The sequence below is a fragment of the Etheostoma cragini genome, chromosome 18 (genome assembly GCF_013103735.1).
Source record: "Etheostoma cragini isolate CJK2018 chromosome 18, CSU_Ecrag_1.0, whole genome shotgun sequence".
Classification (NCBI taxonomy): Eukaryota; Metazoa; Chordata; class Actinopteri; order Perciformes; family Percidae; genus Etheostoma; species Etheostoma cragini.
Window position 1 is genome coordinate 12594012 of NC_048424.1, and position 26519 is coordinate 12620530.

General features: G+C 40.6%; 1 protein-coding gene across 2 annotated transcripts in view; it reads right to left on the bottom strand.

Annotated features, from left to right (window-relative positions):
- The window catches only part of nbas (NBAS subunit of NRZ tethering complex), a 158935-nt gene that overhangs the window by 26291 nt on the left and 106125 nt on the right, over positions 1–26519 (bottom strand). For both annotated transcript variants that reach the window (XM_034899544.1, XM_034899543.1), the window contains 3 exons: positions 25640–25830; positions 19889–19978; positions 18736–18919 (listed from right to left, as the gene is read on the bottom strand). In XM_034899544.1, the coding sequence (XP_034755435.1) occupies positions 18736–18919; positions 19889–19978; positions 25640–25830 (465 nt within the window). The remainder of the gene's footprint in view (positions 1–18735; positions 18920–19888; positions 19979–25639; positions 25831–26519) is intronic.

Here is a 26519-nt window from a genome sequence, read left to right on the forward strand (position 1 = left end):
ACACACACACACACACACACACACACACACACACACACACACACAAATAATAAGCCATCCAAACAGACGCGCAGGTGTACACACACAATCAAAAACAATCAAGTGAATGGCACTGAAACAGAGCTACAATAAACTCCTGTGAAAAATATCCTCCATATGTCACCGTCTTTTCCTCAAGGAATAAACTCCCACAAAATAAATATTCTAACATCAAAGCGCTCTCTACTGTAGTCTTTTACATTTGGAATGCTTTCAACACACGGGTGACATTTATTGTAGATCATTTTAGACACACACGTGCATGAAGACTGCCCTGCTATACGCTGAATCTCGAGGGTGTGCATCCAGTGATTTGAGCCCCTAACCAGGCTTTGAAGTATTTTATTGTAGACAATAAGCATGTCACCAATGAGCAACAACAGCTAAGAGCCAACATACATATTTAGGGTTTATATGGTGATTGAGTCGTTGCTACATTGTCATTAACCTATTTCATGCTATTTTTGAACGTAAGTTGCAAAAGAAAGAAACTTTCCTTCTATTAAAAAATTACTTTTTTTGTCCATTTTGGACATTTCATAAGGGATTCCAGTTAAATGTCAACACCTACCTGAAAGGCTACGGTGTGGGTTACAGAATAGAACATAAATGTACAAGGTCAAGCCCCTGCAGAACGGTGCAGAGTAATTACCACCTTGGTGAAAGGTGCTGACTGACATTGTACTCCATTTTGTCAACAAACCACTGGCGTTCTCACCTCATAATAAAGCACTGTCACTTGTTGGTAAATGAGCGCTATCTGTGGTGCTGAAAGCTTGGTGAATAAAACTATGTTGGAGTACAGTGGGTTTCAAACCGCTTGATCAACTGGCTTTGTCCTTTTTTGTGTCAAAGAAAACAGCCTATTGTGATTCATGCCAATCAAGCCTGTAAGACTGACAGGAATGTACTGCTTTTTAGCGTGATTTCGAAATTTAAACGACTGCTAGTTTAATGCGCCTTTTAAAATGTCCATTAAAAGTCTAGATTTGCAATTATCCTATATCACAATAATTATGTGTCATTCATTAGAGTTAATTTTGTCCAAGCACAAGTTTGAGCTGCACCATGAGAAACTGTAGTATTGTGCAATCAAGATATTAAATGAGAAAATTGGGATCAAAGTGTCAGTATGGTTTCACCCCACTTGTAACAAGACCCGTCCTCCAGAACTGATTAGACAGACGTGGGTTCGGTGTGTCTGGGGTTGAGACAAAACAAATGCCGATAATGACCAATTTGTTACGAGAGATGAGAAAAACTGTAATTTGTTTCACTTTTTCACAAATAAACTTCACGCACCAATTGCAAAACAATTGAATATTAAATTGAATTGCAATCTGTTGAAACATTTCATCACTGACTAATATATAACATTAGTGAAGGAAGTTATTACCAGTATAATACATGAGCAGTTATATTTGCTATTAAACACCCATTGTCTGGTAAAGTAGGTTTTTCCTATTCTAATAAGAAAAACCTAATTTCCTATTCTGAGACACAGGATGAGCATTTTGCATTGGTCAATAGTGGGTAAACAAAATAAGGACTTAAAATGAACTTAAATTAAGACAGTTTGCTTTGTTAAAAAATCATGGTTAAAATAATTGTATGATTTTCCCAAAATCAGACAATTTTACATGCAAAAAAACAATATTTCAGCCTAACATTGGCCTCAAAGGCAACTTTCAACCTCCAATAACAACAACAAGCTTTTAGAGAAACTAACGATCAAGCAAATGTTCATTAGCTATTAGTTTAGCATTAGTAGTTGCAAATAAAAGAGGTACAATCATTTCCAGCTGGATTTTATCTACGTACTGTTTTGAGTATGAGTGGTAATTGTTGACATTTTCATGCTGTTCATCCAGATCCATGAGGTTGAGGTGTTACATAAACCTTAAGTGTTCAATCAATTCAACACAGCTATCTTGAAATGCTTGTTGCCTGCCATGAGGTTTTGAAGGGGCAGCGCGTGTCCCAAAGCTATTGAGCTTATAATTAAAACTTACTTTTAAATTATTTCTGAAGACCCCGGCAGAAGAAGTAAATGGCCCTTTGATCCAGGGTGTCCTACAGTTGTTAATAGTGGATGTGGCCTAACTCTACTAAATTATTAGTCTCGCTTTTCTAGACCATCCACACTCTGCAGAGTGAAGGAGGGTCTGGCTAGTCAAAGCGTTCAGGGATGGAGGAAAAAACGTGCTCTGGATCACAGTCAATCACAGTCAACATGGGCGGCGCTAAGCTCCGCACGGAGTCGCTGCAAAATAGTTGTGTGTCACAGTCTAGTTAGCGGTCTCAATTTACCCTGCAGAGATCTGAGGCGAAGTTAACCATAGTCCTCATAAATCCACCTGAGCTTAAAATTCCAAAACGAAGAAAGCGGAAGGAAACAGACATTGGCAAAAATAAATGCATCTGGCAGGATTTCCTGCGGCACTGAAGCAATCCCGGAAGTGGAAGTGCAGAATTTAGAGTACTAAATTGACTTGATATGCTAACATAGAATACATTACAACCTCAGTGAAACAAATAGGGACTGCTTCAACCAGCAAAAGCTTTATATTCAATGTATGAGGCGACTGTGTGTATGTTTACAGTCATCTAGTGACTTAATGAATTACATTTGAGATGAGAACCAGTCAGAATCTATAATAGCTCAGAAGATTAAAGTGATTGATTGAGCAGGCGTATACATAGTATTACAACACACTTGATTAAAAACAGAAAACCTGAGTTAGTCCAAGGGAAATGTTAAAAACAAACAACTTCTCTATTTTTTAACTAAGTCTTACTATACGTGCTATGGTGCCTCATCATAATGTCTTCAGAATCCAACAAATAATTACAAATACATGTTCTTGTTTGCTGCTTATTGATGTTGTTAAGAATAAGAAGATGAAAAACAATGTTGCTTGTAAAAACAAGTGTATTCTCTACCCACTGTTGATCTGCAATAAACATATTTTCGACAAAACAAAAAATCACTTACAATCAGAAGAGGATGTCTCAGGAATAACTCACAGGACAACCACAGACAACAATCAGTGCTGCTGGTCGAGCACTAAGTCCAAGTTAGGGATGGGAATGACCAGAGGCCTCCCCATATGATATCATCACAATACCTATGTCACGATACGATCTACAGTAATAGCAATTTTAAACATGCGTCTATATTGTGCGATGTATTGCAATTTTATTATTTATTCACAATTTCAAATTATGTCCCAAAAAGGAAACTGTTTTATCTAAAAAGATACATTTCTCTGCTTGTTCATCTCACTTTCATCTCACTTATTCATTGCTTGAACTTTTAACATCAGTAACTCTCAATAGTAAGTCTCAAATTAATTTTAGAAAAAGATTACATAGTCACAGCTCAGCCTCTCTGTCTGCCTTGACAAAACATTGGCTGGATTTGCCAATGGATCACAATGATAGAATATAGGCCAGATCTAGAATGGCTATAGGCTGAAATAAACAGGTACATACGTATTTCATACATATCCAAAACAATCAATTAAACTTTCATCCACTTTGGCATTGACAGTACTGCTGATGCATCATAGCTGGTCAATAATGAGCTCTTAACAGCTGAGGGTGATGGGAATGTCATTAGTTTTGTAGGTATTTAAATCAAAGTATTAAAAGCGTTTTTAATCAATCTATCACCAAAGTCAACAGGCTTCATTCTCTGGGCACCATGGATAACCGTCCATAATTTAATGCAAACATAATAGTTGCCGAGACAATTCAGTGAAAACCAAAAATATAAGGCTCAAAGTGGCACGTTAGAAGAAAAGTCAGTCAACCATGAATGTCATAATCCAATCCATGCTATAGTCGTTGAAACATTTCAATGAAAAACAAAAACGTGTCACTAATCGGGACCATGGTTAGACCTTAAAATCCCTTCTCTGGCATTTTATCCCAACGGTTATTGAGATATTTCAGCCTGGACCAAAATGGCAGACTGACCAATCGAACGACTGTCTTTAAGCCACGCCACTAGCACTTCTTAAAACCCTGACCTTTGATCTCACATTATAGAACTGTAATAGCGTGTTATATAAGGTAAACCTTTTCAATTTAAAGTACATTTACTGTAGATGAAACCTGGAAGCCTATGGGAGTGTACAATGCAGTATTGATTGCTTCAAAACAACCCAGTAATGGAATGAAATTGATATGAAACATTGAAGTAATGGAAAGGGACACTTGTATTACCACTTTGCAGGCAGGAATGCTACACAAGTCAACAGGCACCCCACACACACACACACAGTACAGCTCTATATAAACACCAGTAATCATATCATGCCCCTCACGTGCAGACCACACGACACACATCGTGTCTTCAGAGCTGACCCTGTGACTGACTTGTTAAAGTATGCGGTGAACAAATCTTCACCTGTGCGTAACACTATGGTCGACAGATTAGTGATCGGTGCTACCATCCCTGTCATGACAGCTCTCTTACTCTCACTCGTCAGGTGCTGTTACCACTGCCAATCATGAGCAACCCCACCTTTCTATCAAATGAGAAGGCTAAATAGAGGATAGCAAGTTTCATTAAATACCATGGCATGGAAAAAGCTCCGGGCTCATCGTTTAATGGTGTCAGGTTGCTAAATTAAAATGGCCATCATTCTTTCTTCAGGTAACTGTTATCTGGAGGCTTTACTGTAAAGACTGTCTAGACCTGGTGTAAATGACTTGATGTTAAAAGTTTGTGACTGGGACTGAGAAATGCTTTTTTAAATCCTGGATTCTATTTCTTGCCCCAACGACCAGGGACTTGTTCAAAGGTGGCTATTTGACCCACTCCTCCTCACTCCTGCCAGCATAGTAACCAATTTTTGTGAATATTCCTTCTTCACATACATACATGCCATGAAAGGCAGATAACTGTAACTCCAGAGTCAGTAAAGTTGAGGAAAAACGTTTTAAAGTTTTCAAGCTTTGTAGAATTCTTATTTTTTTAGAATTTTTAATGTCCTAATTTTATCCGGATTATTTCCCCAAAAAACGATGTTATAGTCATACCATTGGTGGCCACTTTTTATATTTAGAAGAAGTACGTAATACTTCTTGACCATAAAGATTGGCATGGTTTTATTTCAGTTAGCCTAATAGCTGGTTTGATTTGCATTGAGGGATGATCTTTTGGTTAAGTTCCCCATGCCAATCTCTTATGTATGGTGAAGGGTATGTGATGATGGGGGGGGGGGGGTAATTTTAATTCCAAAGGCCAAGGGAACTTTATCAGAATGTATAGTATCCTGGACTGGCCTTTAAAAATATAAATCTTCCTTCTTCTATGGGAATTTAACATAGGTAATTTTGCGGAAGAAAATTCATTATTCATTCACATAAAAATTGGTGTCCTTAAAGGTTGGATTTGTCCTAATTTTTTAATTAAGGAAATACAATCAATTTCCAAAAGATAATTTTTTTTATTTCTCTATTTAGTCAACTGGAGCAGGGGTTCCTATACTCATGAGGTGTTCTGTAGCTGATGAGATTGTTAGCCTTTCTGAGTCAAGTCAAAGATGCATTCTTTCTCCCTGAATTTGTATGAGTGGTTAATAAAACACAGGGGAACTTTTGCCCCCGTCAACAAATCTGCCTTATAATCTTCTCTGTGACTTGGCAATTATCTCAGTCCTTGACCTGAAAGGGAGAGGTGGGGAAGGGAGAAGGGAGAAGGGAAAACACGGGATGTGGGCCTGTCAGTGTATCGGAGTGGGAGTGCCGGTGGAGCTGTGGGATCCGCAGATCTCCGTGTCTGGCCTTTACTGAGTGCACTCTGAATGAGCTCATCAATATTCATTGACCCGCTCTGGCTAATGTCCCCAGCGATGGGCAGAATAAAGTTGCAGAGGTCGCACACTTCACAAGGAGAGAGAGAGAGAGGTGGGCAGAGCGAGGGAGAGAATGAGCGATGCTGGGAAAGTGAGCGGGGGATCATAAGAGAGTGCAGGTTTCCAACAAAATGAGAGCAAAGAGAAGCAAACACCAAAAGGGCAAAGCCTTGGGGCCAGTGGGAGGTTAGAGAGTTTATTACGGCTTGTAAGTGAAACACATAAAACATGCAGAGGAAACATAAGCGCAAAGATAAAAACATGCACGCCTGTAGAGAACAAACAAATGCATGCGTGCGTACACTCTTTTGTATGCAACATAGGACATGACAAGATGACTGCAATGACAAACGGCTACAGCTTCTCTAAGCTCTCCCTCTATTTGTTATGCTTCTTCTTGCTTGCTCTCCTTGTAGTCTGGGAGAACAAATGCACGCTGTATAACACAACACCTGAGTATTTGTAATGGTACACCCCTCAGGAGAGGAAGAAGAGGAAGATGAGAGCCAGGGGGAGGTTTAGAAAATAGTCAAAACACAGAAGGGGAGTGGTTAGAAAGACGGCAGATCAAGGTCAGGAGGAAAGAATGAGCTTGTAGCTTGAAAAAAACTTGACACACAACTGCTTGACATGAAGCCAAGCACAAGAACTCCATATTAAGGGCACAGGCATAAGGAGCCTTTTACAGTATATTTGAATATTAAACCAATTTTTGCCAAGAGTCCAACCTCCTTAATCATGCATGCAAAGGGGACTGATAAATGTTCAAGGTGGGCCAAAGGTCAAAGAGAAGAGTAGTATAATACACTATAATACACAAAAACACTTTGCTAAACACACAAACACATGCAATTACTTGAGCTCAGTTGAATGCCTTACATCACGTACACTGTTTCCTCTCTTAGATGTGAGAGGATGTTCAGGCATGGATGCACACACTCACACATATGCTCAGGCTGAATCCCAGCAGGTGCTACAGAGCAGCAGAGAGCTTGCCAACACAGATAATGGTGCATGAGTGCCCCCACTTCATCTCAGATTGTAACGTCTTTCTCCCTCCTTCTGATGTGGCTCTGCGCTGCCCACTCCTATCATTTCAACTGTCCTCAGGCCCTTTTCTCTTTATTTCTCCTTTCGCCTGTCTCCCCGTCTCCCCCTCCACATCCCCTCTTTTCTTGTTTACTTTACAGCACTGCCTCCTGTTTTCTGAATCATCAACGATCCCACCGAGATGACAAAGTGCTGTGTTCTCCTCTCCTGGCTCCAAGTTAAAAAAACGGAGCATAAATAAAGTTTCTGCAAAGGAGCCGAGGGGGATGATAAAAGCTGCCAAAACAAGTGGAATTATAGCTGGGGCTTGGCTATTACGCCAATGAACCCTGACCTGTTGCATTAGAGTGTGGCCATAAGATAGCTTCCTCAACTCCATCACATGTATTATTTATCTACTTGGAAAGAGACTCTGCTCTCTCTTCCTTCTTGTGTAACCCCTTCCCTGCAGTCCTGGCTCATTCACTTTCATCAAACAAATCTCTCTCAGCTTCCCTGACCGGCTTCTCTTCTCCACCAGGCCTTCACCTTGGCCATAAGCTCCATCTATTTAATTTCCACTCAATCCCTGGTGGGAGAATTACAAGTTCTATTTCACTTTTCAACTTTTGGACACTGACAGCCCGTCCATCTATTTTGTCAATATGTGAGTGTGTGTTTGTGCACCACAGGGGCAAAATGGCAACGGTCAGCAGTAGACGAAACACTCTGTTCTGTCAACCAACAACACTCACACTTATGTTTCTGTTTGTATTGCTGTCATATGAAACAAACCTTCTAGTAACAACAAAATGCCATGCCATTGGTCTGTGTGGATCTTTTTCCCATCTTATATTGATTGTTGATGTGTGGCAGGGCTGAGGCTGATCCTCTCACTATGGTTTTGACACAACTGCCTTAATATTTAAACATCTACAGCAGGTGGAGTGGGATTTGTTACAGTGGCAGGGGGGGGGAAGGCACACAGGTGTGGACATGCATAAGCAAATACACTCTTATATATCCCACACTTCAAATATTTACAGTTCTTGAGGCTTATAATACCTCATGTAAAAAATGACCACCCTGCGTGCATGTGGACTGGATACCTAGGAACATGTTCTGTCTCTCTGTGTGCATATATGTCCCACCCCTATTAACACCGTGTCCACAAATGGTGGAATTCTGTAATTTTCTGCTCAATTGGTGCATACAAAGAGTGAGTGAGAAACTAGGAGATTAACAAAGAGACCAAGAGGGAGACATGGGAAAGAGCTGATTGTTTGTTGAAGACTATATGACCATTCATATGGTCAGAAATGGTAAGAAGCAAAGTATTTGTAATAGATTTTTTACTGATATTTTTACTTTACTATTTATTTTTGTGGTGATTTTTTACTTGTACCCCTTACATTTAAACACAAATATGGGTACTTACTACGCCTTACATTTTACAAAATTGGCTTGTTGACTTTAGTTTTGTACAAGAGGTCATCCTGTCTGAGAATAGCGCGGACACGCTTTAAATGCAGTCCTACTCTAGTCCTCACCAACAACTTTCAAATAATTTCACTGGAGTTACAGTTATTATTGTTTGCATCAATTTAATTGGATGGGACTATACTGTACGTTTCATTTGACACACCACGAAGACCACTCAACAGATTTGGCTTTCTGCATTCATTTCATTAAATCAATGCAGCTTGACGGTGCTAACCACATAGCATGGATGGTAACATGATTGAAAATGAAGAAAACAGATCCCAGAGATTCGGCAGACAAGCAGCAACACATTCCCTTTCATCCTCGGTTTTATCTGAGAGAGATGTTTGAGATATTAGGCATCAAGAATGACTCCTGGCCAATGTTCTGGGGTACTTCTTAATTAATATCTGTTTAGTAATTCATATTATATCCTTTATTTTCTATCCAGAGCCATATATGAGCATACACAAATACAGCGGCTTGACAAAGTTTACACACCCATGCTAAAGTTGATTAAAAGGAGGAATAAAATAAAATAATTTGGAAATTGATCTTAATGCCTTAATTCTAAAAAATTAGGAAAGTCCAACCTTTTAAGGACACCAATTGTCTTTGTGAATGAATAATGTATTGTAAATAAATAACTATTTTTCCTTAAAATACAGGGAGCACACCCCTCTGTTAAATTCCCATAAAAGCAGGCAGATTTTTCTTTTTAAAGGCCAGTTATTTCATGTTAAATCCGTACTTCCATTTTTTAACACAAGAATCTGTACTTAAGTACGGGAAGTGAGTACTTTTGCCATCTATGCCCCCCCTCCTCAAAAGTTTCTGTCACAAGCATCATAATCATTTATGTGATGTTTTAGGCCTATTGGCAGACATCCGTTTAAAATGTAGGCAACAGCATATAAAGAGCCTTTTTTGTGTGTACTAAAGTTTCTCAGCTTGCACTCTGGAAACATACGTGGTCCCGGTAGTTCATTCCAGTAGGTCATTTGCAAGGCTCCTTTTACTTTTATACTTTAAGTAAATTTCCAATCCTGTACCTTGTTACTTTTACTTGAGTAAAGAAGTTAAATCAGTACTTCCACTTTTCCCAGAGTAGTTTTAACACAAGTATTTGTACTTTTACTTAAGTACGGGAAGGGAGTACTTTCGCCATCTCTGCTATGGTACACAAGAACAGCGACAAAGGTTGAGAAAGAAGAGTAAATAATAGGTATTATTGTAGACAAGTGATCTAAATAACAGTCATATGTTTTTGCATTGCACATGGCTCAGAGTATGTGGCTCTCACGTGTATTACAAAGGACTCTTACGCAAGTAACTTTGCATTAAACCAAATTTGTCCAAAGCAGAACAAAATTGGCACAAAAAAAATAAATCTTAAAATCTCAGACGAGATCAAATCAAACCGTCAACTACATTTTCAGGGAATCACAGGAGACAAAAAGCACATGACATTATACAAGGTGAAACAATAATAAATGAAAACATGCATCGGCAAAGGAAAGTAAAAGCTAGGCCGGGGTTAACGTGTGGGATTCGGAGGCTGTGCAGCTGCAGAGTGGAGGCTGACAAAGTACAACACTGCCAGCTCAGGTCAGTTCATCCATATTAGGTAGACGATGCACTGCAAGGCCAAACAGCACGGCACCAAAACACGGTGTCACAGCAAATGTTCCATGACATTGGGCTTGTAGCATGAAGCAGCTATCACTGTTGATGATCTTAGACGATGAGCGTGCATGCACACACATAATCACAACCCCACTCTGTATGTCTGTCTGTCTCTCACACACACACACACACACACACACACACACACACACACACACACACACACACACACACACACACACACACACACACACACACAGATGTCCCTTGCAACCTTCTCCTATGCCCCTGCACACAGGTGAGAAGATGGAACCTTGATTGAATGGCTGGGTCTTTTGCTGTGTGTATGTGTGTGTGTGTGTTATAACCCTGTTCTGGGCATTAATGCTAGCACTGCCATGGGACTCAGCATAATAATTATTATCTTCAGCCTAAACATCAAGGTGGCAGCAGAGCAGGCATTACATTAACAGGCATGTATGCACACATGCAGCATAAGTAGTAGCTTTGTCTGTGAAAAGCCATAAATAAATGAGTCTAAGTATACTGTTATTATAGACATAAAAGCCAAACACATACACTATACACACAGACCCCTCCAATCTTGACAGTGGTGACATTTGGACGCCCTCCTGTTATGACTAATCATTCAAAATGAAGGCACAAAATCTATCCCTGGCTTGACCGCTTACACCCTCCCTCCCTTTCCTCCCACATCATCCGCTCCACCACCTAAATGTCAGCATTTCAATTGGGCTCATTAATACCTCCCTTTTTAGGCGTCTCTGTGGGTGTCTGTGCCTGAGTAGTGTGTTGGGCTGCTGAGAGAGGGATGATGCATCGGAATGGTAAGTGGCCTGTTGGTCTCTTTTTCCATTTCAGTATCATCTTTGAATCCCTCCCTCTCCCTCTCCCTCGGTCTCTGATCCATCATTATTTCCCTCCTCTGTCTGAATCTTTTTCTTGGTTTCCCTCAGATTCATCATTGCTGGGTGTGTGTGAGGCAGCGGCTGTGAATCATGCAGTGGCCTTTCTACTGACATGGCCTGGTCTGACCCAGTCTGGACACCACTGGGCTAAACAGCATCCATCATATTAGCATTCATCTGGTCCTATCACAGCCCGACATGATGGAATGCAAACCTATTCGCCAAGCATATTTCCTTGGTTTAGGATGGCACCAAGATGTTGGTTGCAACTGTCGCCGTGGTCCTGCTGCACTACACCCTGCTAAGTTCTGCAGCGCCTTGCCGCGTCCTGCTACGTCCAGCTACGCCCTGCTGTGCCACGCTACATACTGTAACGCCCTGCAGCGCCCTGCTATGACATGAACTACTACCATTTTTCAGTCACTGTTATCTTTATTGTGACTGTTATTGCCACTGTTTGTCAGACTCCACCTACCAAGAGCCTGGTTCTGGCCGAGCTTTCTTCCTAAAAGGGAGTTTTTCCTCGCCGCTGTTGCACTATGCTTGCTCTTGGGAGAATTACTAGAATTGTTGGGACTTTATACTTTATAAATTATGTGATTGAATGTGGTCTAGACCTACTCTATCTGTAAAGTGTCTGGAGATAACTGTTGTTGATATGATTTGAAACTATAGATAAAATTGAATTGGACTGAATTATTAGCCTGTCTGGGTGTTATCTTGTCATATGTCTTGACTGCAGTCTGTAATGTATTTTACATTATTTTTAAGTCATTTTAAACTGTATACAATATGTCTAATGTATTTATTTTCTTGCCTTTCCTTCCCCTAAGTGACTTTGTCACTTGTTAGGCAGTCATTGAAAATAAGACCCTCTTCTTGATGACTTGACTCTATAAAATAAAGCTGTAATAAAAATAAAATAAATCATTTATATAGTAATGCCCCTCTGTATGAATGAGGATCCATTGACAAAAACATGCAGACAGCAGATGCAGGCAAGCAGAAGGGAAGAGGTTTGGACCGCCAATGTGAAAAGAATACAAGCCTTTTCACATCCTAACAGATTGTGAGGGTCTAAGGACTTTTTGATGTACTGTCAGAGAGGTGTGTGCATCATGCAATGAGGCAAGGATGGAGGATTACACAGCACGTGAATCAGATCTGTAGGAATACACAATGCAAGCGGGTTATCAGGAGACTGGCAAACCAAAAGAGAGCTGCAGACCCAATAACCTTTGAGCTAAATCAACTGTGCTAATCACAGTTACTGTACCATGGATTCAAATTCAATCAATAAGTTATACATGTGAGCTTTTACTAAACTAGTAAAATCATGCCTTGTGATTGACTTGCAACCTATCCCGGGTGTAGCCAACCTGCCACTGAATCTCTAAAGGATAATCGGTTAAAGTTAGTAGAATGGACAGATTTACATTAAGTCAGTACTTAAAGCATTTAATTAATCATTTTGTATAATAACAATGGATAAAAATTGATATGAGTAATGTTAAAGAGGCCGTCTGAAGTTACTACTATGCAGTTCTCCTCAGGAGTACGTTTTATAGCTTTATAGCCTCATTCAGCTCATGGTTTTGTTTTTATCGAGCATATACAGTATGTCCATGTATATATACGCACACACACATACATATAGTATATATACCCATACATACAGTATATTTACACATATACACTGTACATATATACTGTATTTTTATATATTTTTTATATTTATTTATATATATATAAATAAGTCCCTGGTGGTATGGATGCACAGGCATTATTTAAGGTAGCTTGCCCATTGTCAGAGTTCTGAGAGCCTGCTGGCAGCTTATCAGACAAAAATGAAAAATAACAAATGGGGACCCATATTTTGTGTAATATTTACACACTGTACATATACATGCACCAAGCTGTGACCTAATAGACAGTTACAAGTTATAATAGCAACTCCAAGTTTACAGGTTATGAGCCAATTCACATCAATTTAATGGAGTATTTTGGAAAAATGCTTATTCCCTTTTTTGCCGAGAGTCAGACGAGAATACTAATACCACTTTCATATCGGAAAGGTAAATATGAAGCGACAGCTGGCAAATGGTTAGCTTAGCACAAATACTGTAAACAAAGGAAAACAGCTAGCCTGGCTCTGTCTGACATTAACAAAATCCACCAACCTTGTTTGGTTCAATCCAATACCATCAGAAAGAGCCAGGCTAGCAGTTTAACCCTGTTATCATTCTTTGTGCTAAGCTAACTGGTTGCTGGCTGTAGCATTATATTTGGAGTGCAGACATGAGAGTTGTATCGTCTTAAATAACTTTTCATCAGTATCAAATATTTCCCAAAATGTCAGACTATTTCTTTAAGTACATCTGAGCAGAGACACAAAAGTAATGTCTGATAGGACTATAACAAAAATCAATAATCTTTTTTTTTGTTCTGTCAGTTAAACACGTTATCGCATTAATGTCACAATTAACTCGCAATTAATCGGCGTCAACGCAAACCCATTTTAACGGCGTCAATTTTTTTTATTGCAAGATTAACGTTCTTTTGGGCCTAGCAAACTTTGTAGTTTTTTAAAAACTAGTAATGTTAGAAAAACTGCAACACCACACCAGATCTAGCTAGACCAGAAACAAAACAATAAGCACGCCATACACAATTGTTTGGGCTTGCGAGCCGGCCAAAGAGTAGTAACGTTTTGTTTTTAGTGGATGGCGCTTCTGGATGGAAAGTTGCCAAATGGTTCCATTGACCAGACCAAAGCTATATGTGTGTTTTGATGTTGTGACCTGAGCTATCATTGCAGCACGTCCAGTCTGAAATACCACTTGATGGCCAAGTGCACAGCTGATGCCAATTCTCCGCCCCCTTGTCGAATAATTTTTTTCACCCTTTTATTGATGGACAGTGTTATATTATGTGAGAGATTATTTGCTCCTAATGTGAATGTTACGTGTGAAACTGAACACTACAATAGGCTATACTGTTCCGTGATGATAAGAGCATTAAAATAAATATTAATGGGAAAAAAAGAAATCAAGGGACATAAAAATTTGATAAAAATGTGTGATTAATTGCGAGTTAACTATAATATTAATGCGATTAATCGCAATTAAATATTTGAATCGTTTGAAAGCACTATTTTTTTCAGTTGACCCTATTTGCTGCTGTTCATTTTGTTCTGACAAGCTGACAACTGCCTGGAAGGGCTCCGACCAAAGCAGTCTCAGCCTGAGCTAATCCAATAACATGTAGAATAAATCATTATAAGTAATAACGACTCCTTCTGTCAAGTCTTATGAGCTTTTGTCATCAAAACTGAAGCTGTTTCTAATGTGAAAGAATATCAGAATTTTATTTCTGTTCGTCCCCTCTGTCAGAAGGTCAGCAGTCATGGTCAGGTCACTACGGCAAGACAGATCGCAATTCAGACACCAAAGTCACTTTATCTAACGTCATCATTTGTATCTGTGACAGGAAAAACTAAAGTATTCACTATCTGCAATTTCAGAACCCATTAATAGTATACCTCATTTTTAGCCCCCTTGTTGTATTTTAAGCAACATCTACATTTCAATATTTTGCCCGTTTCTTATTAAAGGAAAACATTAAAATAAAAAAATAATATAAAGACTAGCATGTCTGTAATTTATCAATGACAATTAACCAGGCTGATTTGTAGCATATTAAAAAGAGAAATAACAGCAATTTTGATCCTGAATAATTACTCGATCCATTCCATCCATCCTGTTGTTGTGTACCCTCTAATCTATTTTGTAATGAATTGACGAATGTTCATTTCATGCTCCTTCTTAGAATTAAAAAAAAAAAAAACAACTTATAAAACGTTCTGTTTCTTTCTCTTAATTTGACACATAAATAAATATTAGACGTATACAATTAATGAGTCCTGAGTTCCCTGGGGGCTCTGTGAAATACATCATTTTTCTTTCCACTTTTGATTCATTAATGGCATTTTAGTTTTGTTGATATTGAGGAAAGAGAGCTGGAATGGAATACTAAGAGAGATGGCGTTCTACACTTTGCACATCAGAGAGACACAGAGCGATAGAGGGTGTGTGATAGAGAGAGAGAGAGGATGGGGAGAGATTAATTTCTAAGATCAAAGAAACATTTTCTTCACTTATATCTCCTTAATTGAGACATACAGACATTGAGTGGGTACACAGTATGACTGTGCATGCGTGTGTGTGTGTGTGTGTGTGTGTTTCTATATGCATCTTTATGTATGGAAACTTTACTCATGAGTGTTGCATGTCTGCGTGCGTGCGTGTGTGCGTGTGTGTACTTGTGTGTGTGTTTGCATAGCTGTTTGGCTGCTGCCTTTGATCACGACAGTGCTAATCAGATGCCTTTGTCAGAATAGCAAACAGACAGCGGCAGCAAAAAGAAAGATGAGAGAAACTTAAACATACTACTGGTATCAGTTTCACTCACACACTGTGGCTTGAGAGCATGGTTGTCATGGAAATAACAGCAGGCGGTCTGTTTGCGTGTGAATGAGTGTGCGTACACGTCTGTGTACTGCACGGGAGGGTTGAGTATGCAGCAAAACACAGATACGGTGAGTGTGTGTGTGTGTCTGTGTGTGTGTGTGTGTGTGTGTGTGTGTGTGTGTGTGTGTGTGTGTGTGTGTGTGTGTGTGGGGGTGTCCTGGGTAGAGCGGGACACAGTTAGAAGGGAATTGTGCTGATTAGTTGAGGGGCTGGGGGGACAGAAGGGGAACAATACCAATTCCTTTCCTTCCCGCTCTCCCGCCCTGTCGCATCTGTCAGTGTCCGTCTTCACCACTACTCGTTCCTCCTCTTCCTTCACTCCCTCCATCTTTCTGCCTCTAAACCGACATGAAGAGGTTAGACTGGGGCACCATCACGTCTCGGGCATGGCTTCGGGGCACCAACATGAGTGCCAGCGCTGCTTAGGGGGTGCTACCATCGTTGCCAACACGATTAGTGTGCCAACTGCTTTCAGCCGGGAAACAGCCAGTGGAGAGAATTAAGTGTCGCTCCAATTAGGAGGCAAAATGCAATAAATAAAAAGAGTGTGTGCATGTGTCCTCGACCGTGCTTGTTCATGGCTTTGAATTTGTGTTTCAGCACACATGTGGACATGAAAATTCTCTCCAACTAACAAAAAATGAGACTGAACAAAATTAAATGAGACATTTGGCGACAAAAAACCCCGCTCACACATTTAAAGGCATTTTAGTTGCCTTAGGGAGAAACAAGAGAAAGTGGCACTTCATCTGAAACGAGTCTCGCTGTGGAGAGCAAGTGACTCATTTCAGATGAAGTTGATTCATCTTTAACAAGATTAATTAACTGATCCCTTGAACGTACACTCCCTTAAGAGTGCACATATGCCCGTGCGTGTGTGTTTCATGAGAGCCTGCCAAATGTCGGGAGTGCACCCAATTAGTTAAAGAGTCCAGGCCCACACGCACCTGTCTACCTGCGCTGACAATGGCCCACGGCTGTGCACAGACATTTACACATTAATTGACCAGCTAAGGCCATTAATTAGTCAGTCAGGAAACGTAATGACTAGCTGCTCAATGGAAGGTACCATCACCAGGGAAGGGGAAGTGTGCGGGCACAGCCACACGTGCAAACACACACACTACCAGTCAAAAGTTTGGGGTCACTTAGAAATTTCCATTGCACTCCATTATAGACAGAATACAAGCTGAGATCAGTTGCATTGTTTTCTTTAACCAGGGCAGCAGTTTTCAGATTACATTGTGTGCTTACATGATTGCAAAAGGGTTCTCCAATGTTTTCTCAGTAGGTTTTATAAAATTACATCAGATTTGTAAACAGAATATGCCCTTGGAACACTGGATGGATGGTTGCTGATAATAGGCAATGTAGAAATTGCATTAGAGATCAGCCACCCACCCAGATCAGCTGGTATTCTGTCTATAATGGAGTGGAATGGAAATTTGTTTTGTTTGACCCCAAACTTTTGACCGGCACAATAGATACTGCAGACACTGCACATATTATATATTTAACACTACTGAAAACCCACAGAGGATTTCAGAATGCTAACAAGCATTTACGTGATGGCAAGTGTTAATTTTAAATGTACGTAGATAAATACATTTGTCTCCATTAGCGAGACTTAAAGATCCCGGATCAGGGCACTTGTAAATAAGCTCCTAAAGTATAGTACAGTGCCATTAAAGCAAACTTGAATTATATAAAGCTAAAACTCAAGAGAGAAACCTATTTACATAGTTTCTGATGTCTTGTTGAATACAAAACACACATCCTCAAATTAAGATGCTCAACTGCCACTGAATCACATTTTCCAAGATCACACATTTGTCTAATCTGATTCTGTAAAGGTCTTCGGCAACTGTGACAACTGAAATGACTAGAAATGTCTGTTAAAGTATGAGCGATCATGAAAAGGCATTAGTGAATCCAATTCTGAAAAGGAATATTCTTTGATAAAGATTTAAACACAGAGCATCAGTCATTCATGGGTCAAATAAACTACAATCATGATCTTAGCCCCTTTAAAATCGCAGTTAGCATCAGCTTTAGCAGCAAAAGCGATAAACAAACACTATAATTTATCCATTAAAAGGTATAATAAGTGATGTTAATCCAATACACGTTGTGAAATTCAGTGAATATCTGCTCACGGTAAACTACTTCTCTATTTTCTGTGTGTGGGGAAAAGAAAGCTTGTGTGAATACACAGCCCTGGCTCTGTAAATGGGAAACAAATTGAAAGGAGTGCACAAGCCATAAAAACTGTTCCAGCTTATCAGCAACAGGCAAGAGTTGGGGGGTGCGGCGGCAGTAGTTATTTATCTGTAAATCTGGGGGGCGGAGCTTCTGAAGGGTGGGGGGGTTGATTATAATCAACCGGCAGTTGAGTTCAAATGTCAAATATCTTTGTGCAAAATCCCTTACTGCACCTTTAAAGGTGTTGTGCTGTGAATGTGAAAATGAACTGCTACCTCCTTTGTCAGCTCTAGCCACTGAAAAGAAATGAGTGGAGAAATCAGGCCAATCACAAAAGCTGGTCAGTCTGATGTCATGTCTCATGAGCTCATTGCTATTTATGAGCTTGCGCAGTCGCGCTGGGTATAGGATACTGGTAGCCAAGCTCTCATTGGCTAGTGGTTAGCCAATCAGAGTCAAAAAGCTTAACTCGTTGAACATTAAAGAAAACTGGCACAAAACGAGCTGAGTCTTCCTGCAGGCTTTCTATACTACGATAGAATGGCTTGAGACAAGGTAACCAAGGCATTTTTCCCAAAAATCTCTGTTAAACTTCAGACATTACCACAAACAAAATATTTGTAAAGCAAAATATGTGTTTAAGCAGTACAGCAGCTTATTATAGATTTTTATAGCTAAAAGCCCATGCTGGTACATAATGGCAATGTGTAATATTCATTTCATTTACATGTTTCCAGATGGGATGAGTGAGTAATTTATATATCCTCTTTACATATTTACTACACCATTTCTACCCTGTTCTCTCTTCCTTCCACCCATCACTTTGTTTCAAAATGTCTTGCCCAGCATTTGATGTTATGGAGAAAGGAGAGAAAAATACCCAAACAGTCAAGTACCAGTGTCATTTTTTTAGAGTCCTTGGTATTCAAATTGTCAAGTAATGTATACTCAACACCTCTCACATTGTCAGTGTGTTCGTGACTGATGAGTCGTGGCTGTGTCCGTGTGTGTGAGTGCAGCTGGACACGTTACCTCTCTGTCTTTCAGAACAGCCTGAGTTCTGTAGAGCAGCAGAAGACGGACGTCGCTGTCTCGGAGGCTGAAGTTACTCTCCAGGATCTGCAGCACGTCGATTCGAGGGCGCACGGGGAGCGCCGCGTCACCGCAGAATGGACGCAACCAAGCCAGGAGGTCGTCTGAAGTCACCGCGTTGTCACTGAGAGAGGACGGTGAGAAAGACAGCAGTCAAGCAAGCTGAGTGAGGCAGAGATTAAGAGACAGAGATAGAGAGGTAAAGTTTAAAGGTTCTTCTAAAAAAAAAAAAAAAAAAAAAAAGAAGATAAGATAAATAGCTGAAGATAGGATTGATCAGGAATCTATTTCAAGTTCAAGGCTGAAATAATTGCATAAACCTACCAGGAGAAATGTTCACAAACACAAAATTCTAATTTACATAGACATCCAATTCATTTCTATGACTAATGTACCCATATATTTTTAGTATTCACACTTGTTATTGTTCTAGCAAGCAAACTAACCAAATTAGATCCAAATTCCTCAGTAGATTGACACAAAACTCATTTTTTTGTAAAGCAACTTTTTTGGAAAGTGGTTTAAGTCATTTTTAAACCAAATATTCACCAGTTCCAGCTTCTCAAATATGAACAAAGGGCTACTTTTCTTTGTCTTTTGGATTACTAAATTGAATGTTTATTGTAATTCAGACATTTGAAGAAGTTAACTTAGATTTTTTGGAGAACTGTGAGGGCATTTTTCACAATATTCTGACATTTTATAGACTAAATGATTACTCAAGAAAATAATAATGATAATGATTCTTAGTTCCAGCCCTCATTCAGAGAGCAAAGAAAAAAAAAGCTTAGAGAAAGCACTTTGTGCATGACTACACTGAAAGGCAGCAAATGAGGAGTGGCTGTAGCATGTGGAAAATAAGGTGCTTTTCAAATGTTGCCATCTTAAAAAAGCTGGCATGCCAAGCAACAATTTTACTGGATTTTGACACTCAGCAGGTGCTAATTTCAGGCCGGAAAAAGAGCTGGGAGAGAGTAAAGAGCAAGAAAAACATCTTGGAAGGGTGTTAGAATTATACATGACAAAAGGCATGTGGTTAGCATTTGAGTGTGTGTGTGTGTGTGTGTGTGTGTGTGTGATCTAGATAACTTACCCACTCTGGACATTATTGTGCACAGCGGTCACCATGGCCTCCAGGACCCTGAGGGGTTGTGGGTAATTTGTCAGGGCGTCTGGATCTCCACTGAAAAACAAATCACATCCCCAGCTTATCTAACATAATACGTTCATTAAGATAAAACTTTCAAATTACAACCAATACAAACGGACAACAACTGAGAAAAAATCAAAGGCTTTCTTCTCAGGGAAGGTGATAGTTAAAAACATGTCTGACAGCAATTAGATCTTTGAGGCAAACTCAGCTTTGTAAAAATAACCACCTGAATCCACAATCATTTAATGTTGATTAAAGAGGTTGTTGTTTTCCTTAAATAAGGTGTGAGTGTAATTTAATGGCACATTATAGTAAGTGAGTCTAAAAGGTAGTGTGTGATCTTTCTGCAGTGTCATTAGTGTATTTCGTGGTGTGGCTCTGGGTTCTGCTGCAGTGTGTGCGTACTGTATGTCACAAGAGGAGGGTTCTTTTTCAAAAAGACAGAAAGGGGGAAAAAAAAGTCTGATTTCCCCAGACTCCACTCCATTTGCTGCTGAGCTCACATGCGTACACATATGCACAAACGCGCCAAGGCCCATGCGGACACACAGAATACACATACTGTACGTGCACGCAACATACAAATGATCTGGCAAAAGGTGGAAAGACGACGCAGCATTTTCTTTATTGCATTTTACCATTGACATTTTCTCTTTACAGACACACAAACACAAGGAAGTTATGACATATACATAAGATGGCCATTAGTAGAAGGCTCAGGTATGCCTACTGCGCAACACTGAAGGCTTTGTGAGAGCCAAAAACAAGACAGGCTCATTCATACCTGCCAAACACAATGCTTAGAGAAAACCTTGCAACAATGGAGACACACGCACACGGCACACACACACACGCACGCACGAACGCACGCACGCACACACACGCACGCACGCACAAACACACATGCGCACACGCACGCACACACACACATGAGCACACGCACGCGAACACACACACACACACACACACACACGTACATACTTTAATGCATAAAGGGATATTCAAATGTGAGTATTCAGACAGAGTGACATGTTCAAAGGAAATAATACCTCTAGTGAATGCATAAGGCTGTGTGTGTGTGTGTGTGTGTGTGTGTGTGTGTGTGTGTGTGTGTGTGTGCGTGCGTGCGTGTGTGCGTGCGTGTGTGAGAGAGCAGCGAGAGATCTGGAGGGGAACAGCTGTATCAGGCTGCATTAATTATAAGAAGATAATGAATCAGAGAAAAGGGGAAAGCATGTGCGTGCAAGAAAGTGTGAGTGTGTGTATGTGTTCATCAGGGGTGCCCACATGTCTAATTAACTTTGAATGTATGAGAGCCAATGCATGATTAAGAGTACTTTCTGTGTCTCTGTGTGTGTGTGTGTGTGTGTGTGTGTGTGTGTGTGTGTGTGTGTGTGTGTGTATGTGCGAGTGTGTCTCTATAAATGTAGGTGCCATCTATCTGCACTATGCGCCATTGAGTAGCCATAAAGAAGCGGGAAATGAGGCAGGAACATAATCAAAGCGATTGGCACTCATTTATCAAGCCCATCAGATTGCCCGATGATATCTGGCCCTGTCAGTAAAACCTTGCCCATTGGTCTGTCCGTGTTGGCAAACAAGTTTCATGGGCCATCGAGGACAAAAACACTAGTTTTGTAGTTTTGGATTTGAGGTTCGACAATAAGTGTAAGTATTTTCCGTGGCCCTAAACTCTAGCAGCTCTGGAGACATGTCAGCCTGAATCATCTCTCCCTTCCTTTTGAATGCAGTGAGCAGGAAGGCGCCGATAAAATGCCATGAGTCCAACTCCCACAGGCAGCTACTGTAGATTCCATCCAATTCTTCAGGCATTTGTTCTGACAGTGTTGTTCCCCCAAAACATGCCCAAAATGGACCAATATACAACACAACATTTTTAGAGATAGACAAACAAAAGAGATCAGGAAGTAGGTGGTATGTGCAGCTGGCCTTCAATGTCTTAGAATAAACATCATAAAGCCCGCTTTTTAGGTGAATGAAGATAATTCTCTTAATCTTTCAAAAATTCATATATTTTGACATTCATATGTGTGTAATCCTAGTAGACAGGTATGAAAGGGATGCACATAGATTATAATGTTGTTTGACAAGGCGCAATAGTGTATGAAAAATAAGAAAATGGGAAATACATGTACTAAAATGTCAATTTGATTTTCGTCCTGCCTTTGTTAGGCCTGTCACAGGGAGTGGTATCTTTGAAGCCTACAGCTGTGTCATATTCTCCCTACTGTACTATTAATTTCACTTTATGGTTGATTATGGTTAAACATGTCACTCTGTCTGAATAACATGAGCCTGCCTGTGGTCTCACAGTGGCTAGAAATGGCAATAGGTGTAAATTGAGGCCTGGGGATCTTGCTCTGCCTTTGAGAAAATGAAAGCTCAGATGGGCATCTTGGTCCTTATGAGGTCATAAGGGGCAAGGTTACCTCCCCTTTCTCTGTTTTGCCCACCCCAGAGAATTTGGTCCGTCCATGAGAGAGAGACATCATGGCTTTTAAACGAGCAAAGTGGCAGTGGTCAAGGTCAACTCCCCCCAATTGTCATTGTGGGATTTGCTCTAATGGCTGTAATTCTGCACCAAGGCTGAATTTTGGGACATAGACTTTAGCTATGGTATTAGAGGACCACTAAGGCCTATATAAAAGCATCCAAAGAGCACCCTGTTATGAGACATTTAACCATTTTCTGGCTTACAGGGGACCTAAGAGTGAGCAGTACTATTAATTATTTATAACCCAGTAAAAACATCAATGAAAAAAAAAATACTTTTGAAGCAAGAAATTTTGTGATTTTAGCTAGATAATAATTGTGAGGAATTTGGTAACTGTTATAAAATCAACTACAGGGGTTTGGCAGCATTACGTCAGCTCCACTATATAGGAAAATGTATAAAGGGACTTTAGTCAAGTAGTTTATTTTAAAAGGACATACGTATATATATATATATATATATATATATATATATATATATATATATATATATATATATATATATATATACACACACATACATACTGTATATATATATATATATATATATATATATATATACACACACACACATACACAGTATTTATATGTATTTTAGAATGTCCGTTCCCACAAGTCTTTTACTGTAATTGTATTGCTACTCTCTCCCTCGGCTGTGCGGCTTCAAGTGCATCACATCAATTAGAGCTTTTATCAGATTTCCCCTCTGTGCTGTCTCTGGGTAAAAAAACTACTCTAAGGCCTTCAACATTTCAAATGAATCCCTATGCTGTTTAAGCAAATAAGGACAATGTGGTTTATTGTCATATTCTTTAGCCGCTGGACGTATTCTTTGACAGTTTGGAGCCTTCTAGCTGGCCCAGCCACCTATGTCGGCATTTTTTCAGACCAGTTATTATACGGTGGCCGAGTAGCAAAACTAACCATTATCACATAACTGTAGCGGTAACGTTAGTTCGTTTTGACTTTTAGGTGTAAAGTTAATGAAAGAAAGTTTGATGTACTCTTTCTGCAAATGATGAGCAGCTTTGCCGTTGCCAAGTGTAATGGATTTCTCTGCATTTTAGTAAAATGATTTTACTATCTATTAACACTTGCTTTGGATAGTTACTGCTGGTGTTAAAGGTTTGAGCAGTCTCAGTGGCCGCTGTGCGCTGTGCCTGTGTGTGCGTAGTGGCAGGTGTGTTGTTGAGCCCCAGCAGGTTTGCTACAAATTGTGGGAAAGCCTGTTAATCGCTGATTAAGTAATTTGTGTTTTTGATTTCTTAGTGTACAGTAAGGACAGGTTGTTGACCTCAACTTAGGAGGTAATAGAGCGGTGGAAGGAGCACTTTGAGGAGCTTCTAAATCCAGTTGGCACGCCCTCTTTGGTAAAGGCAGAGCTTGAGGATGATGGGATGGATTGTCGTTAATTTCCCTGGTTGAAGTCGCTGAGGTAGTCAAACAACTTCACAGTGGCAAAGCCCCAGGGATTGATGAGATCCGTCCAGGAATGCTAAAAGCTCTGGGTGTGGAGGGGCTGTCTTGGTGGACACGCCTCTTTAACATTGCGTGGAAGTCTGGGACAGTGCCTAAGGAGTGGAAGACTGGGGTGGTTGTTCCCCTCTTCAAAAAGGGGGACCAGAGGGTGTGTCAATTACAGGGGTATCACACTTCTCAGCCTCCCTCCCAAGGTGCTGGAAAGGAGGGTTCAGCCGATAGTTGGACCTCAGATTGAAGAGGAACAATGTGGATTCTGTCTTGGTTGTGGAACATCAAATTAGATCTTCACTCTCGGAAGGATCCTGGAGGGAGCCCAGGAGTAGTCCCAACTGGTCTACATATGTTTTGTGGATCTGGAGAAGGCGTATAACCGGGTCCCCCGTGAGACACTGTGGGAGGTGCTGCCGGAGTATGGGGGGAGAGGTTCCCTTCTCAGGGCCATCCAATCTCTGTATGACCAAAGCGAGAGCTGTGTCCGGGTTCTCGGCCCTAAGTCAGATTCATTCCAGGTGAGGTTTCGCCTTCGCCAAGGCTGCGCTTCGTTACCAATCCTGTTTGTGGTAATTATAAACAGGATATCGAGGCGTAGTCGGGGTGGAGAGGGGTTGCAGTTCGGTTGGCTCAGGATCTCATTGCTGCTTTTTGCAGATGATGCGGTCCTGATGGCATAATTGGCCTGTGACCTTCAGCACTCACTGGATCTGTTCGTAGCCAAGTGGGAAGCGGCCGGGATGAGGATCAGCAGCTCTAAATCTAAAGCCGTGGTTCTCAGGAGGGAACCAATGGAGTGCCTTCTTCAGGTAGGGAATGAGTCCTTACCCCAAGTGAAGGAGTTTAAATACCTTGGGGTCTTGTTCGCGAGTGAGGGGACCATGGAGCGTGAGATTGGTCGGAGAATCGGAGCAGCGGGTGCGGTATTACATTCCATTTATCGCACAGTTGCGACGAAAGGGAAACTGAGCCAGAAGGCAAAGCTCTCGATCTACCGGTCAGCGTTCGTTCCTACCCTCACCTATGGTCATGAAGGCTGGGTCATGACCGAAAGAACAAGTGGCCGAACAAGTTCCTCAGGAGGGGGGCTGGTGTCTCCCCTTGAGATAGGGGGAGAAGCCCAGGACTAGGTGGAGAGACTATATTTCCATCCTGGCCTGGGAACGCCTCGGGATCCCCCAGTCAGAGCTGGTGGATGTGGCTCAGGAAAGGGAAGTTTGGGTCCCCTGCTGGAGCTGCTGTCCCGTGACCCAATACCGGATAAGCGGATGAAGATGTATGGATGGATGGTTATGAGTGCCTAAAAGTCATGTCATCATCGTGAGGTTGTCAGGCAACTAGTAAATATTCCAGGAAATTAAACTTTAAAGAAAGCCGGGCCAGCAGTTTTTCCCCGTTTCCACTCTTTATGCTAAGCTTAGCTATTCGCCTATACATAGATATCACATGACTGATACCTTTGTATTGGCTCCAGCTCTATAGCTAGAACATCTAACACCCTGCAAGAAGGCAAAAACGTGCATTTTCAAAAATAAATATTTATAATAATATATTATATAAAAGATAATACAATATATAATTATAAATAATTGCTTCAAGTGTAAGTGTAGGAGCCAAGATTATCTTGGTGTCATTGTGTACTTTCTCAATGAAACGTTTTTGGTATACATGTGTATTGCATGGAGAAAAGGAGAGAGACAATACCTGAGTGCGGCCACTACTCGCTCCACTGCGTCATGAAGTACCGTTTTGACAGAGAGGTCTAGGGGTCCAACAGCCACACGCAAAAGCTCTTTAATGCAGTCCAGAGGCTGTCCATCAGTTGCCATGGTGACTGCCAGCTCATGGACTTTTGACTTCTCGGATCGGGACAAATCATAAAGTTGACTATAACGCTGGAAAACAAAAAGAAGGCAGAAAGGAAAAGCATAAGGAGGCAGTCTCCTGTTCAGAGACAGGAATTGAAGTGCAGTATGCTTCAGGAAATACACACTTTAGTGAGTGAAGTTTGTTTTGGAGTGGCCGGTTCCCTACAGGTATTAACCCAGAGGGCAGCAATGACCTGAACCGGCTCACTCTCTCTTCTGTCCTGCTCACCTTTGCTTATTTTTCTTTTCCAATAAAAAAGGGCAGAGGATTTCATCCTGGAGAGTCTGACAAAGCATTTGGTTGTTTGTGTATGTGTCAGTCCATGTGTGTCTTTAAATATATATTGCCGTATCTTACAGCGTCAAGTATCATCAATCATCATATTTTATCAATTCGTTTTTTTTGCTCTGTGTTGTCTTTGTAAATTCATAATTGATTTTAATTCTACATAGGCAGAGTTCTTTGAGTAAACATTTCACCAAGGTACATGATGTCAGAAAAGATCCGTTCAAAATCGGAATTGTAGGTGCAAAGAGCTGTAGTCTGAAGTTTGTCACGTCACTGCTGCAACCCAAAACAAGCTTGCTGACCCTAGCTGTCCCTCCTACTTTGAGATACAGGACTTCTAAGGCTGGACAATTGATACAAAATTACTGTGCAAAAATAATAATTCTGCAGCTACTGTAGTCAGAAGTGAAAACCTGGGGGTGTGACG